Consider the following 16,340-nt stretch of genomic DNA (forward strand, 5'->3'; position numbering starts at 1 on the left):
GTTATTTGATGTAGCAGTACAAGGAGACAGGTTAGTTGGGGCGTAAGTCTGAATGATGAAATCTTGGAGCAAGCGAAAGTATCTTAAATACCTGAGAATGGACATGGCAGCAAGTGGAACCACAGGAGCTGAGTTGAGTGAGGGTGGGGTGTTGGGTGAAGTTCCTAGGGACATTAAGGTATGTGTGGAAAGAAAGGTCACTATATGAGGGCGAAGATGGGTATATCTGTTATAGTAATGATGTATGAATATGAGGCATGGGTAATAATGAGAATGTACAGAAAAGGGTAAATGTTTGGAAGTGAAATTTTTAAAGTTATAATGTGGAGAGAGGAGGATTGATTGAGTAGGAAATTTTAGGATGAGAGAAGTGTAGTAATAAAAAGAGGATGGTTGAAAGAGCTGAAGAAGTTATGCTGAAATGAAATAGTATAGACATATAGAATGAATGCTTGTGAAGTAGTTACCAAAGGGGATATATATAAATCACAGAAGGGTCTGTGGGGCCCTCGCAGGATACACCATGCAGTGACATAGATTAAATGGAGAAAAAGATCAGAAATGACCCTTTAACTGCTGATGGCCTGCGTCTGGAAAAAAACATTTTTGGGGTTCACTGATGCTGACCTAAAGAGTCAAAGAACATTTAAATTCTCCAAACCTTCAGCAAGAGCACCAAATTCGTCACAGTACCACTTTAATTATCAACCATACAGTGTTGTCATACATAAGGTCTTTATATTTATTGTCCATACTGGTTGGTGTTTATCAGGATGTCAGCATGCAAAAAATAATAACATTTCACCCCTGCAAGATATCCCCAGCCATACAGAGCTACCTTTCAGGGATGGTTCTTATTCATTTTTCCTTTGTTCTTTCCCCGTAGTTCTGCCTCTCTTCGTGTTTTCTCACTTTTGCTTCCTCCATAAGCATATATGGAGACATATATGGAGGGAACAAGGAGAAGTGGGAGACCAAATTGGAGGTGGAAAGATGGAGTGAAGAAGATTTTGTGTGATCAGGGCCTGAACATGCAGGAGGGTGAAAGGAGGGCAAGGAATAGAGTGAATTGGATCGATGTGGTATACCGGGGTTGACGTGCTGTCAGTGGATTGAATCAAGGCATGTGAAGCATCTGGGGTGAACCATGGAAAGCTGTGTAGGTATGTATATTTGCGTGTGTGGACGTATGTATATACATGTGTATGGGGGTGGGTTGGGCCATTTCTTTCGTCTGTTTCCTTGCGCTACCTCACAAATGCGGGAGACAGCGACAAAGAAAAAAAAAAATTTTTTTTTTTAATGTGTTTTCTTTAATACATAATTTTGTTTCAAGAGGTAAATTGCAAACTTTAGAATCATGCCACAATTAACAAAGGGCCAACTTTTAAAGTTGTTACATTTTCATAATGCATCAAATTGTAGAGGGGTGCATTGCAAGTTTTAGTCATACCGAAGTCATTACTGAAGACAATAAAGAATACTCATAAGTATAACTCTCAACATTAAATTGGTCATTTGCAGTCCTTTCAGTCAAATAGGTTCCTTGGTGTCAAACTCCCAAAAATTGTGTAATACTTTACCTCAAATGAAAAACTTTCTTCAAAAACAGGATCCTGTGTCTTTTTCTTCACTGTTGTTTGTACAGAGTTTTTGTTGTCAGGAAGAAGAGAAATCTGCAAATAATGGGTTTTTATGTTATAAAAAGATATATAGCATCTTTTAACACTGGATACCAAACAGTTAAGAAGACAGATGAGGTGCCCCACTCTCTTTGAAATTAACACAGTAACATCCTATTACCAACCTGTGGGTAAATCCATCATCTGTCACCATGGACAGGATTTTCCAATTTGGGAAAGATGTTTTATGTAACTCCAAACCCCATCTCCTGAACTTTCCTTCCAATCATACAAGCTTTTCAACTTCCGTGTTCTGTTTACATTTAATGTGTTATCCCTTAGCTTACTCTGCTGCAGAGTTCTGGATGAATTGAATTAACCAAGTGATGAAATTATGAAGTTTATATAGTTGTATGATTGTAAAAAAAGGTTCAAAAGATGAATCCCATGAATGATGAATGCATCATCTTACACAAGGCTTTCACTACCAACTCTCTAGGCGTAATACCATTCATCAGGACTTCACGTTACCTCATCCTAGGTACACCACATCACCGCTCAATCATTTAACACACTCCATTTCTTTTTCACCTCTTTTTTGCTTGTCATCACTTTCCCATCTGCTCCTCTTACTGTCGTTCTCACATTTTTCACCACCTTCCACAACATTTTCTTATTCTCCCAGAGGTTCACAGATACTTTCTCATCCCATCTCTCATTTTACCCCCTTTTTTTTTTTTCCATGACTTGCTCTTGCATTTTTCCCAGTCACTCACAATTTATCTTTGCAAGTGCCATCCATACAACTCAAACAATTTTTTTTTTTTTTTTTTATACTTTGTCGCTGTTCCTGCATAGCCAAGAACAGACAAAAATGGCCCAACCCCCCCCATACAATGCATACACACTCCACAACGCAAATATACATACCTACAACTTCATGGTTTACCAAGTCAATGCTTGATTCAATCATGACAAGCAACCCTGTAGACCACATCGTCAATCATCTATCTTGCCCTTCACCTCTGCATGTTACCCGATCACAAAATTTTTCACTCCTCTTCACCAAGTATGAAATAAGAATGTAGCAAAATAAGATGATACATTTCTTGTAAATTAGTAACTGAAGTGAGAGTGCTACTGAAGCTACATTCAGGAAAACAAAAACTTAGAATATATGAAATCATGCAAGCTCACCCTGATGTCTGCTCTTAAAACATGAGTATGATATGATATAGTATGATATGACAGAATATATGACTGTGAAGTAAGTGATATGGGATCTTAGCTGATTAATGAATTCCAAGCAAGTATTGTACAATTGGCAAGTGAAATCATACAGTGTATTATGAAAGTAGTCGGAAAGAAAAGCAAGATATGGGTTGCCGAGGAAGTACGACCAACTTAAGAGATTGTATTTGGAGTGAACATTAAAACATAGTATAGTCTATTGAGAGACTGTATTAGGAATGGACATAAAAAGTAATGTAACCTACGAAGTGAATGAAAGGTACTGAGCAAGGAAATATGTTGTGAAAGTGTATGTCTGTATGAGTAATGTCAGTATTAAGGACAGTATGTGGAAGAGATAAACGTTGGTGGTACTAACCTTGACATAGGGATTCGAATGAGCCATATCACTGCGATCTTTGCAAGCAGGCCGAGGCAGGTCAACTGCTTCAAGAACCTGTAAACAATGCAGTTATACAAGTCAAACTAAAAACTGTGTAAATGTTTTGATGCCTAGAACAGGTTTCCATTATTCTTTAGTTAAAACACATTACTAAGTAGATACATCCTGCTTCATTCATACAGAAAAAGATATTTTCCTTGAAAGAAAGTAAGGAGAAAACAGTAAATGGTAGTCTAAAGTGTACTTTGTCTCCTTTCTTTTTTTTAGCACTTTCCTTTCGAATGATTAGTTAATTATTTTGGGTTAAATGTAAATATATATACAGCTAAAGATAGGTCACCCCTAACCTTCAGCATTTTGGTCAACCATACAATGTTTCTCAGGTCAGCAATTCCATGTTCTTTGGATGGACCAAGATCAAATTATTTTATGTTGTTTTTCACTTTCACTCTGTATCTTTGATATTGGTCTGCAATAAGTCAAATGCCTGGAGCTTCTTTGTTTATCTTTCAAGCAAGTTTTCTTGTGTAAATGAATATGAAAATGTGCAAATATGATGAGAGATTTGGCCTTTCTTTGCCTGTTCCTGGTGCTACCTCACTAATGCAGGAAAAGGTGATCAAGTACAAAAAAAGAAAAGAATAAATATGTAAATACATGTACATATGAGTAAATAGGAAATGTAAATAGTGAAAAGTGGCATTTGGCGACTTTGCATCACAAGGCTAACCCACTTTGGTATACCCAGCTCCTCCCTTCCTCCATCTCAACTCCACTGCCTTCGTCAGGTGACTTATGTGTTAACTATAGTGCCGTATCATAGCTACATAAGTTATGTCAACTAACTTATTTGTATATATCTAGATATACATATATTTCTTTCATAAATAGTGATAAATCATTACTGAAATCTATCAAGGTTCATTTGCCCCACTAATCCTCAACTCTCCACCCTTCGTCACCCTGTCACTGCCTCAGTCAGGAGATTTATGCATTAACTTTAGTCCTAAACCATTGCCATATAAGTTAAATGTATTATGTTGACCTGTATGTCTTTCAATGTATAATGGAAAACAAAATTTGATGACCTAATTAATTTTGACTAATTCATGATTACCAAATTTTAGATCACCCATTTTTCTAGGGCTAGAGTCAGGTTTATAAACACCAGAAGGGCCCTAATTAATTCTAGACTGTTTTTCTATTACTCTTGACTGGGGGCATGTCTTACCAGTGCCACATTCAATCACTATGTAAAAAAAATGAACGATAATGAAGTATGATAAATGACACTTTTTTTATGTGGATAAAGGAAGAAAAAACTGCTCCAGTACTCACATAAAATGCAAAGTCCTACCTTAACTACCAGAACAGATTCAGATGCATCATAGTGGAGGGAAAAGTGGATCCTTCCCAGGAGATCTTCATCAGGCCCATCTTCAAGCGATGATGAGGTTGAGGCATACAGGTGGGGTCGGATCTAGTGAAAATGTTCATATTATTCACATTCTTATGTGCATATTTGGTATAGATTTGAAAAATTTGTGAAAGTAAGCACAACCATATTCATAAAACAGTGTTAGTAAAATTATGAACTTGGAAAGGGAGTGTCATGAGGCCTGGGAAAGTTTACATGGAAAATTCTGTATCAATTCTTATCTCAGGTGACAGGATGAATAAGTAGAGCTGGGAATAAGAAACAAATAAAAGTAACCATTTACAATATTATCAGAAAATAGAATCAATCAACCATATATACCTGACTCAGGATCAATTGTGTAAACAAAAGGGTCAAAGATGTTGAATTACATTTTTTGTGGAAAGAAGAATTTAGGAGTAAATGAAGGGAATAAATGCAATCAGATGAGATGCACAACATGGAAAGGTCTGTGGGGTCTGGTCATGGATAGGGGACTGTGGTGTGGTTCATTGCACATGACAGCTAAAAAATGGATCTAAGTGAATACAGCCTTTCTGTGTATGTTCCTGGCGCTGCCTTGCAAATGTGGAAAACAGCAATCGTGAAAAAAATAAGATGCATATCAATGTATGGATAGAGGATATTGCCAATGTAAGCAATGAAATACGAGAAGTGAAACTGTGAAAGGGAATTATTATTCAAAATTATATGCCAAGTCAGCTTTGGCCATTTCCTATTGACGTATTTTCTAGACGTCTTGTGGATCTAATTACTCTGTTTTTTCTATATTGTGAAGGATTTGATCCCCATGCAGTTTCATAAATTCAAGGACCAGACAAGAGGAAACAAAGTCCCATTTCACATATGAGGAGGATCAACAAAAGGAAAAAAAAAAAAAGAAGGCACATGTATGACTGATAAAACTTGTAAATCCACAGAGGCCATGGAAAAATGGGAGAACATGATACCAACGCAAATGGAACTAATAACATTGCTAACCGGGGAGATGGTTTTACTTTAAACTGTAATGAAGTTCTGGGAAGAAAAATTCATCAATCTTCATATTGAATTGGCTCAAGACTAACCTTTGTTAGAGCTTCATAATCAACTGCTTTTGAGGACCACCTAGGTGACCTAAGAGTAACGGGAGACCTTGGAGGACCTGGAAGGCGTGGCTGGACTCCCTCACCCCTTACACCTGACCAGAATTCTATGGGACGCACATCTATCACTGGGAGCTGACGTGATGACACTGAATTGGATCGTCGCAGTTCAATCTATAATGAAAGTGGGAGAAAGGTTATCCATGAATGAGAACAAGTTTATCATAAATCATGTGAAATCCCCAGGGAAAAAAATTGAAAGAGGCCAGTATATGTGAAAGCAACAAACCAATAATGGAATACAGCTGGAGTACTGGGACAGAGAAAATTACCAAGATATTGATTGAAATATGAATAAATGTCTCATTAATTATATAATGCCAAGACCCCTATTTTAAGGCTCCAGCTTCAAGACTGCATTACATCCAGCAGCAGGGAGATGATAGACTCCTATGGAGTAAAACGTTTGTCACTGAGACTGCTCCTTTTCTTCACACAACAGTGATTAAACCTTTTTTTAAATTCAACTTCACTTGTGCTATAATTACATGCTGGCAAAGTCCAGAAATGCCAGAGTAAATATTACAGAAGTTATGATGGAGTTTTAAAATAAGAGGTCACCTGGGGATACATATGTCCCTTACTGATGATCCTTGTGTCACTCCTAGTAATGTCTGTATTCTACTGGATGGTGACACATTTTCCATTGGTGATGTATTTTTCCCACCTGATAATAACATGTTGCATCTAGTGATGCATATGTTTCATATGGTAGTAAAAAAGACCAACTTCTCTCTGGAACTCAGGTCTCTAAGGCTGCCCCTTTCCTTCATTTTCTATTCTTAGACTGTAATATTTACCATTGGTTTCACTCCAAGAGTGGTATTTATTATTACTTCTTTCTTTCTTTCATACTATTCGCCATTTCCTGCATTAGTGAGGTAGCGTTAAGAACAGAGGACTGGGCCTTTGAGGGAATCTCCTCACCTGGGCCCCTTCTCTGTTCCTTCTTTTGGAAAATTAAAAAAATGAGAGGGGAGGATTTCCAGCCACCCGCTCTCTCCCCTTTTAGTCCCTTTCTACAACACGCAGGGAATACGTGGGAAGTATTTATTCTTACTGTAGTACAAAAATGCCAATTGCTATCCTCATGGGTCTTGAGCCTCCCAACCTTGAAGCCATTTGGTTAAAAATTTGTTGACTATAATTTTGCATTTGTTTCATGGATTTTTCCTGAGTTCCTCCTCCTGAGTACCTTTCTTGAGTAGCTTACCTCCTGCAATGAAAGTTATTCTTTTAATATCTACATGGTTCAGCTTTGTTTGAGATGATCCCAATGGAACTGAGAACCTTTATTGTCCCTTCCTGACCATCCAGAACAAAACAACTAATTAAACAACCAACATGAATTCCTGAAAATCAGCAACCACTTCTCCGACACCAATTCTGGCTCCTCCGACTGGGCACATCCACCCTCAGTCACCTGTCGCACTTTGGAAGAGCTTAGTGGTCTTTCTTGCACAGATCCACCTATGATATCCTTTCCTGATTTAGTAATGTCCAGTTATCATCTCTGATCTCTGAAGACTACCAAGTTCTAGTCCTTGACATATCAAACGCCTGTGATGCGGTATGGCTTTAGGGTCTCATCCCCAAACTCTCCTCTTCTGGCTTTCCTTCCTGACTTTGTTCCCTAATATTCGGTTTTCTCTCTGCCTAATCTGTCTCTGTTACTTTTAATAAATGAGGTGCCCTTAAGGGTTTTGTCATCTTATAAACTCCTCCTCCTCTCTTTGAGCAATCTCGTGTTCAACAGATAATGCACTCAAATGCTGATGACAGTGCTGGATTCCATACTTCTTTCATATCCTCTCCATCATCTCTCACACAATCAGCTTTTCATCTTGACTTCTGTAAATTCAGACTCAGACTAGATATTCCAGTGGGACAGATGCAGCTCAGTTAAGACAATTGCCTTGAAAACCCAGTGTCTGCCCATGTGGCTTTCCAAAGCCCTAAAACTTTCCAATCATTTTTGAAAGACCAGTAATTCCAACTCGTTATCACTAACATTTAACCTACCTGAGAAACCCCTCATTGTACAAATAGCTAAATCTGCCTCTTAGAAATTGGGAATCCTGTAATATCTTGTCTTCAAAGCACTTTCTCCTGTTATATAAAGGACTGATCCATTTTTGAAGGTGTGATTTTAGCTTTACTTACTAACCAGCTTTTCAACTCTTCCCAGTATCACCTCAAAACTTGACCATCTTACCTTGTGCTACACTGTCAGTCATTTTCCCTTTTTTAATGAATATTACATTGATTTCTGCTTCCATAATCTACTATACCATATGAGTGATCAGCATCCCATACTCTACTTTACCCAGTTAGCTAACCATTTCCTATATGATCTCTTAGGTTTTTAACCTGTTTAAAAACATTTGTTTGGTCAGGCAGCCTCACAATCATAATGTAAATAAACTGTTAACATTTAACACAGGTCCTTTCTTTCATGAGTCCTTCAACTTAAGGTGTGATCTATTCCCGTAGTTATGTAGAAAATTTGTACTTCACAGTATTATTCAAAGTTAACGAACTCAGTGGTAACTCGGCAAAGCAATCCGAGCTAGTCTAATCAAAGTATTTATTAATGGCAATAACTAATCTTATTAACCCTTATCTCACCAAACTCATGGCTGTAGCTACTGTTGTATGTGCCATTGTTAATAAATGGCAGTCTTTCATTCAAACTGCAATATTTCATACAATGTGAGGGGAAAACAGACTGCAATACAGAGTAATTGAGATTTTTGTCTTTGCTTATCCAGGCCATATAGTGAACTTTGTAGATGCAAGTAGTCCTGAAAGTACAGTATGAGGACAGTAAAAACTAGCATGGCAATGAGAATTCCATTCAGCACAGATGAAAATAAACACATCAATAGCTGCAGCCTTTAACAAGAAAGAAACAGACTTTTCTTAAATTAGAATGGTGAATCCGATTTTGATCTAACCCTTCTGAAAAAGGATATACTAGGTATGATATGTACCAAGTGTGCATGATCTGAAGCTAAGCAATGGGGAGAAACTCACCTTCAGATAAAACGTTAACCTACCTGATGGTAGATATCGGACTTGAGGTCCTTGACAGAAGAGAGGGAGGAGGACGGAGATGATGAGTTGGACTGATGACGAAGTAGTGATGTGGTGGACACAGACTCACTGTCACTCAAGTCGCAGTGCTGACGAAGGGACAACACCAGTGAGGCGGTGTCACTAGGAGGCTCATCTGGCTTCTTTGGGAATGGGAGAGAAGGAAAGATGGATAAGGAAAATGAAAAGGCAGGAGAAAGATATGAAAGAAAACGAGAAGAGAACGGGAAAAGTAAATAATGAAAGGGATAGGTCAAGAAGGACGTATGTATAATGGAAAGGGAAAACTGAAGAAATGACACAAAGTTGAAGGAATCCAGGTCCTACTTGTATATTTCTTACATGTATGCACTACAAATGCCACAAGGAAACTTATGAACACATTAAGGAATTGTATAATGAATTCAAAGTTTAATCAGCTAAAGCTAATTTTTTTCTCCCCTCAAGCAGTCCCTAACAAAGTATAAATATATTTTGGTTTACTACCCCAGTCAAGTACTCTGAGGAATATTTGGCTTATGTTTTCGACATTAAAGGCTCTCCGGTATATATCTCAGATTTAATTAGAAGCAATAGTGTTTAATGAAGAAATTCCGTCAGATATATGATTACAAAGACCATAGGGTTGATGTAACTTTTTTTCACTTTTGAAATATTTTAATCCTTTCAGTCCTAACCCCATATGGTATAAGGTTAATTGGTAGCTTTCAATTTCCTCATAACTGAAGGATCTAGACTTCTTCTTTTACCAGTCCATGATGGTTTTGAGTTAAGTGTAGATTGGATTGGTTTTGAGTTAAGTGTAAATCAAGGATGTCTGAGATTAGATTTTGAGGCCTAGTTTAGCTGAGTGTAACTGACAAGTCCTATTCCTGTTCTGGCTTAAAGTACCGTACTTGGTTTATGTAGAGCTAACATGGTTTTTGTGTAGAACAGATTTATGTAACTGAACATGTGCCCTGACTAATGCCTAAATTCCTCCAAACTCATTGCATTACAGGTAAAGTATAACCAAAGCCATAATCATTGGGACAAAGCAATGTGTGGTAGCATCAAGGACAGATTGACAACAGCTTCATTTGCACATATATTCAATAGATGTGGCCACACAAGTGCACTACTTCCTCCTTGTACAATACAAATAGGTAATGACGCTCAAGCTCTCATGGATAATGCAGAGAAACTAGAACCTACCATTCACCAGCAAACTCCTGGTTTATCTTGACTAATTCATTATGCCCTTGTTCAGCCCACTGATGGCACGTCACTCCCTGTACACCCCATCGATCCAGTTCGTTCTATCCCAAGCATGGCTCACTCCTTTGAAAGTTCTGGCCCCAGTACCGTACCCCAAAGCCTCCTACTTTTTGTCTCCCTTTCCCCCTTTTCCCTCATCTTAGCTAGTCTTTCTTCACTCTTTCTCTTCATAAATGTGAAGCATTTCAGTGCAACCGAGTCAGCTCTCCAACTGCATTTAGCACCATACCTCTTCCACTATCATTCCTTATGTGAATAAACTGCCTCATACCACATATTGCCCTCAAGCATCTCTTTTCGTTTCCCTCCCTCTTATCTAGCTTCCTCTCTGGCTGATATATCTCTGTGGTGGTTGGTGGATCTCTCTCTCTCTCTCTCTCTCTCTCTCTCTCTCTCTCTCTCTCTCTCTCTCTCTCTCTCTCTCTCTCTCTCTCTCTCTCCGTTTCTCCAGCAGCAACATTGTCCCTCAAGGTTCTCTCCTGTCCTCTACACTTTTTCTTTTTAATCAACGATTTTCTTCTACCAATAACCAAATGCACTCATTCACTTACGACTCCACAATGCCTTCCACATCCTGCATTTCAGCTCCCTCTTCTCTCACTTGATCTGCCTCTCGTCCCCACACAACTTCCTGATTAAACTCAGACTTGGACAGGATGTCTCAATGAGATAGACGAAATCTGGTTAAAGTTTAATGCCTCCAACACCCAGTTTCTGCCCATCTTTATGTTGAAAATTCCTTAGAAGTTTCCTCCTTCGATGGTTCTGCACAATCTACCTTTTGGCTCACTGAACACTCGGTATTCATCCTATCTTGGAAACCCTACATTAGGGAAATAGCCAAGTCTGCCTCTTAAGCAACTGGGAGTCCTGTGTGGATGTCAAAGTTTGATTTTGACGAGGTACTGCTCTCACACATCTGAGATGGTTCTAGCTCTACATCTGTACTTGACAGAGTCGAGTCGAAAACGTTTCGACTTCCCAACTCTCCCATGCTAACTTTAAAACTTGACCCACTTGCCCTATGCCGCAATGTTGGTTCACTTTCCCTCTTGTAAAGGTATTGCTTTGGTTTTTTGCTCCCGAGAGCTGGGTGCTTGTGTACCCCCCACCACTAGCTAGACCGCGCAATATTCAGGAAGCTGCTGCGTCACATGATCACTATTTGGTCGGTGGTGACTCAAGGGTGGGCCATTTTGATAACTGTTTCCTTCCCTACACCTCGTAGCTTTGGAACTTTCTGCCGTCATGTGTCTTTGCCGGTAACCATGACCTGGTACTTTCATTTTTTTCTTTCTGCAATATTCGTAAATACTTTTGTTTGTCTTTTCCCTTTCAGTGACCAGTTTTCATATCAAATAAGGCCCATTCTTCATGTGGACATTTGTCCATGTCTGGAACCTCCAACGTAATATGTGTGTATATATATATATATATATATATATATATATATATATATATATATATATATATATATATATATATAGGGATATATATAGGGAGAAAGAATACTTCCCACGTATTCCCTGCGTGTCGTAGAAGGCGACTAAAAGGGAAGGGAGCGGGGGGCTGGAAATCCTCCCCTCTCGTTTTTTTTTTTTTAATTTTCCAAAAGAAGGAACAGAGAAGGGGGCCAGGTGAGGATATTCCCTCAAAGGCCCAGTCCTCTGTTCTTAACGCTACCTCGCTATCGCGGGAAATGGCGAATAGTATGAAAAAAAAAAAAAAATATATATAACTACAGTACGTAAGGAATTGAGTAGTAGAACAATCGTTAAAATCCATCTGCTAGTTAACACGTATGTTTGTATTAAGATAAATTACGTTTTCTGTCATCATTTCACTTTCATGAGAAAATAAACTACAAATTAATGCGCATAACGTACTAACTAGTGGTTATTACTGCCACCAACCCAGGAAATACGTCGCACACAAACAGGTCAAACGTTATTAAGCCATTTTTTTTTTTTTTGTGTCCATTTATCGCCTCGCGTCTTTTTAATTATGGAATTACCGGCAGTGTTAACACGTCTGTCCACTTTTGGGCTGGGTCGAGGTAGGCTCGGGGTCAGGGACTGGGTCATGAGGGCCTCTCCCCCCCTCCACACACACACACACACACACACACACACTTGAAGGTCAACACACACACACACACACACACACACACACTTGAAGGTCAACATTGGTGAAGGATTTGAATAGTTCACCCCGACAAGTCTGGTCTCCCCCCCCCCCCCCTTCACTGCATTTCAAAAGGATGACGCATGACCTCGGACTAGTGAGGTCACAGTAACAGCCATTAGGTAGTTAAAAAAAAATAGCCCAAAAAAATGCTAATAACGGAGGACAAGTGTGCAATAACGCTCATTACAGAGACTCTGTCAATCCCGTACGTTGAAAAAAAAAAATATTGAGTAAACATAACAATATGGAGAACGTTTGGCCAGAAACAAAAAATGATATACAAAATTAACTTTACAGTTTAAATGACGAAGGACATGAGTGTACTACAAGACAGGATTTTTGGTTTTTACAAAATTGGAGGAAGAAAAAAACATCAAATTGTTAACAACGTCTGTCGTTTGAACCCATCGTTGCCAACTTGTCCGGTAAATTAACCCCCCCCCCCCGGGTCGAGTTCAAACCAAACTGGCAATTTGAAGTTCAAAATTGGATGGCCTAGGTATGGGTGACTGACGGACCTAGAGATGGGTGACTGCCGGCCTAGATATGGGTGACTGACGGCCTAGAGATGGGTGACTGCCGGCCTAGATATGGGTGACTGACGGCCTAGAGATGGGTGACTGCCGGCCTAGATATGGGTGACTGACGGCCTAGAGATGGGTGACTGCCGGCCTAGATATGGGTGACTGACGGACTTAGGACATGGGTGACTGACCCCCTAAACATGGGTGACTGATGGACCTAGACATGGGTGACTGAGGGACCTAGACATGGATGACTGACGGACCTAGACATGGATGACTGACAACGAGACGGACTTAGACATGGATGACTGACAACGAGACGGACCTAGACATGGATGACTGACAACGACCTAGACATGGGTGACTGACGCATCTAGACATGAGTGACTGACGGACCTAGAGATGGGTGACTGACTGACCTAAACAAGGATGACTGAAGGACCTAGACATGGGTGACTGACAGAGCTAGAGATGAGTGACTGACTGACCTAGACATAGATGACTGACGAACCTAGACATGAGTGACTGACGAACCTAAACATGGATGACTGACGAACCTAGACATGGGTGACTGACGAACCTAAACATGGGTGACTGACGAACCTAGTCATGGCTAACTGACGAACCTAGACATGATGACTGACGAACGTAGGGGACTGACGAGCCTAGACATGAGTGACTGACGAACCTAAACATGGCTAACTGACGAACCTAGACATGAGTGACTGACGAACCTAAACATGGGTGACTGACGAACCTAAACATGGATGACTGACGAACCTAGACATGAGTGACTGACGAACCTAAACATGGGTGACTGACGAACCTAGTCATGGCTGACTGACGAACCTAGACATGATGACTGACGAACCTAAACATGAGTGACTGACGAACCTAGACATGGCTAACTGACGAACCTAAACATGGGTGACTGACGAACCTAGTCATGGCTGACTGACGAACCTAGACATGATGACTGACGAACCTAAACATGGGTGACTGACGAACCTAGTCATGGCTGACTGACGAACCTAGACATGATGACTGACGAACCTAAACATGGGTGACTGACGAACCTAGTCATGGCTAACTGACGAATCTAGACATGATGACTGACGAACGTAAACATGGGTGACTGACGAACCTAAACATGGGTGACTGACGAACCTAGTCATGGCTAACTGACGAATCTAGACATGATGACTGACGAACGTAAACATGGGTGACTGACGAACCTAAACATGGGTGACTGACGAACCTAGTCATGGCTAACTGACGAACCTAGACATGATGACTGATGAACCTAAACATGGGTGACTGACGAACCTAGACATGGGTAACTGACGAACCTAGACATGATGACTGACGAACGTAGGGGACTGACGAACCTAGACATGAGTGACTGACGAACCTAGTCATGGCTAACTGACGAACCTAGACATGATGACTGACGAACGTAGGGGACTGACGAACCTAGACATGAGTGACTGACGAACCTAGACATGGGTGACTGACGAACCTAGTCATGGCTAACTGACGAATCTAGACATGGCTGACTGACGAACCTAGTCATGGCTAACTGACGAACCTAGACATGGGTGACTGACGAACGTAGACTTGAGTCACCCTCCCCACTGTCCCGCCTTTCCCTCGAAGACACAGACACACACACACTCACACACACACGTCAGTTCAGATACCTGCAAGATGTATTGTATGTCGGCCTTGCGGGTGTGGGAGGTCTCCTCCTCGGAACAGCAACAACAACAGCAGCAGCAGCAGCAGCTGTGGCCCTCGCGCCAACACAGCATGGCCTGCAGCGCCTGCCACACCCAGCCCAACCTCTCCTTCTGCAGTAGGAGAGAGGGAAACATAATAATGGCGTTCGTCAAATAGGAGATTAAATTAACAGGGAGAAAGATAATAATGGCGTTCGTTAAATAGGAGATTAAATTAACAGGGAGAAAGATAATAATGGCGTTCGTGAAATTGGAGGGAAAAAGAAACAGGAAGAAAATGCTAATAATGGCGTTCGTCAAATAGGAGGGGGAAAAAAACAAGAACAAAATGCTAATAATGGCGCTCGTCAAATAGGAATAAAACGCTAATAATGACGCTCGTCAAATAGGAGAAAATGCTAATAATGACGCTCGTCAAACAGGAGGAAATGCTAATAATGACGCTCGTCAAATAGGAGAAAAAAACAAGAAAATGCTAATAATAGCGTTCGTCAACCATGGCTTTGGCCATGAATGTCTTCGCTAACACAAAACACCATATTCCCGCCTCGACCCTCATGGATGGAGGACCCGTATATATATATTTTATTTTTTTTAAATAGGAGGAATCTCCCATGAACCATTCCATAGCTGGTATATTCTAGCTTAACGGGAGATTCCAGGACCATTTTAACCCCCACTCTGGGTCACCTCTGGGGTTTATTTTAAAGGTTTATAGATCAAATATATACATATATATATATATATATATATATATATATATATATATATATATATATCAAGAGATGGTCGACATATATATATAATATATATATATATATATATATATATATATATATATATATAATATATATTTTTTTTTTTTTTTTTTATTATACTTTGTCGCTGTCTCCCGCGTTTGCGAGGTAGCGCAAGGAAACAGACGAAAGAAATGGCCCCACCCCCCCCCCCCCATACACATGTCCACACACGCAAATATACATACCTACACAGCTTTCCATGGTTTACCCCAGACGCTTCACATGCCTTGATTCAATCCACTGACAGCACGTCAACCCCGGTATACCACATCGCTCCAATTCACTCTATTCCTTGCCCTCCTTTCACCCTCCTGCATGTTCAGGCCCCGATCACACAAAATCTTTTCACTCCATCTTTCCACCTCCAATTTGGTCTCCCTCTTCTCCTTGTTCCCTCCACCTCCGACACATATATCCTCTTGGTCAATCTTTCCTCACTCATCCTCTCCATGTGCCCAAACCACTTCAAAATACCCTCTTCTGCTCTCTCAACCACGCTCTTTTTATTTCCACACATCTCTCTTACCCTTACGTTACTCACTCGATCAAACCACCTCACACCACACATTGTCCTCAAACATCTCATTTCCAGCACATCCATCCTCCTGCGCACAACTCTATCCATAGCCCACGCCTCGCAACCATACAACATTGTTGGAACCACTATTCCTTCAAACATACCCATTTTTGCTTTCCGAGATAATGTTCTCGACTTCCACACATTCTTCAAGGCCCCCAGGATTTTCGCCCCCTCCCCCACCCTATGATCCACTTCCGCTTCCATGGTTCCATCCGCTGCCAGATCCACTCCCAGATATCTAAAACACTTCACTTCCTCCAGTTTTTCTCCATTCAAACTCACCTCCCAATTGACTTGACCCTCAACCCTACTGTACCTA

At 40.3% G+C, this 16,340-nt stretch overlaps 1 protein-coding gene across 1 annotated transcript in view; it reads right to left on the minus strand.

Annotated features, from left to right (window-relative positions):
• LOC139763115 (synaptotagmin-17-like) overlaps window positions 1-16,340 on the minus strand; it is a 43,942-nt gene that overhangs the window by 19,886 nt on the left and 7,716 nt on the right. Inside the window, 6 exon segments of the mRNA XM_071688773.1 lie at window positions 1,584-1,676; window positions 3,232-3,309; window positions 4,613-4,735; window positions 5,761-5,952; window positions 8,898-9,077; window positions 14,603-14,752. Coding sequence (XP_071544874.1) covers window positions 1,584-1,676; window positions 3,232-3,309; window positions 4,613-4,735; window positions 5,761-5,952; window positions 8,898-9,077; window positions 14,603-14,752 — 816 coding nt within the window.

The sequence above is a fragment of the Panulirus ornatus genome, chromosome 46 (assembly GCF_036320965.1).
Source record: "Panulirus ornatus isolate Po-2019 chromosome 46, ASM3632096v1, whole genome shotgun sequence".
Lineage (NCBI taxonomy): Eukaryota > Metazoa > Arthropoda > Malacostraca > Decapoda > Palinuridae > Panulirus > Panulirus ornatus.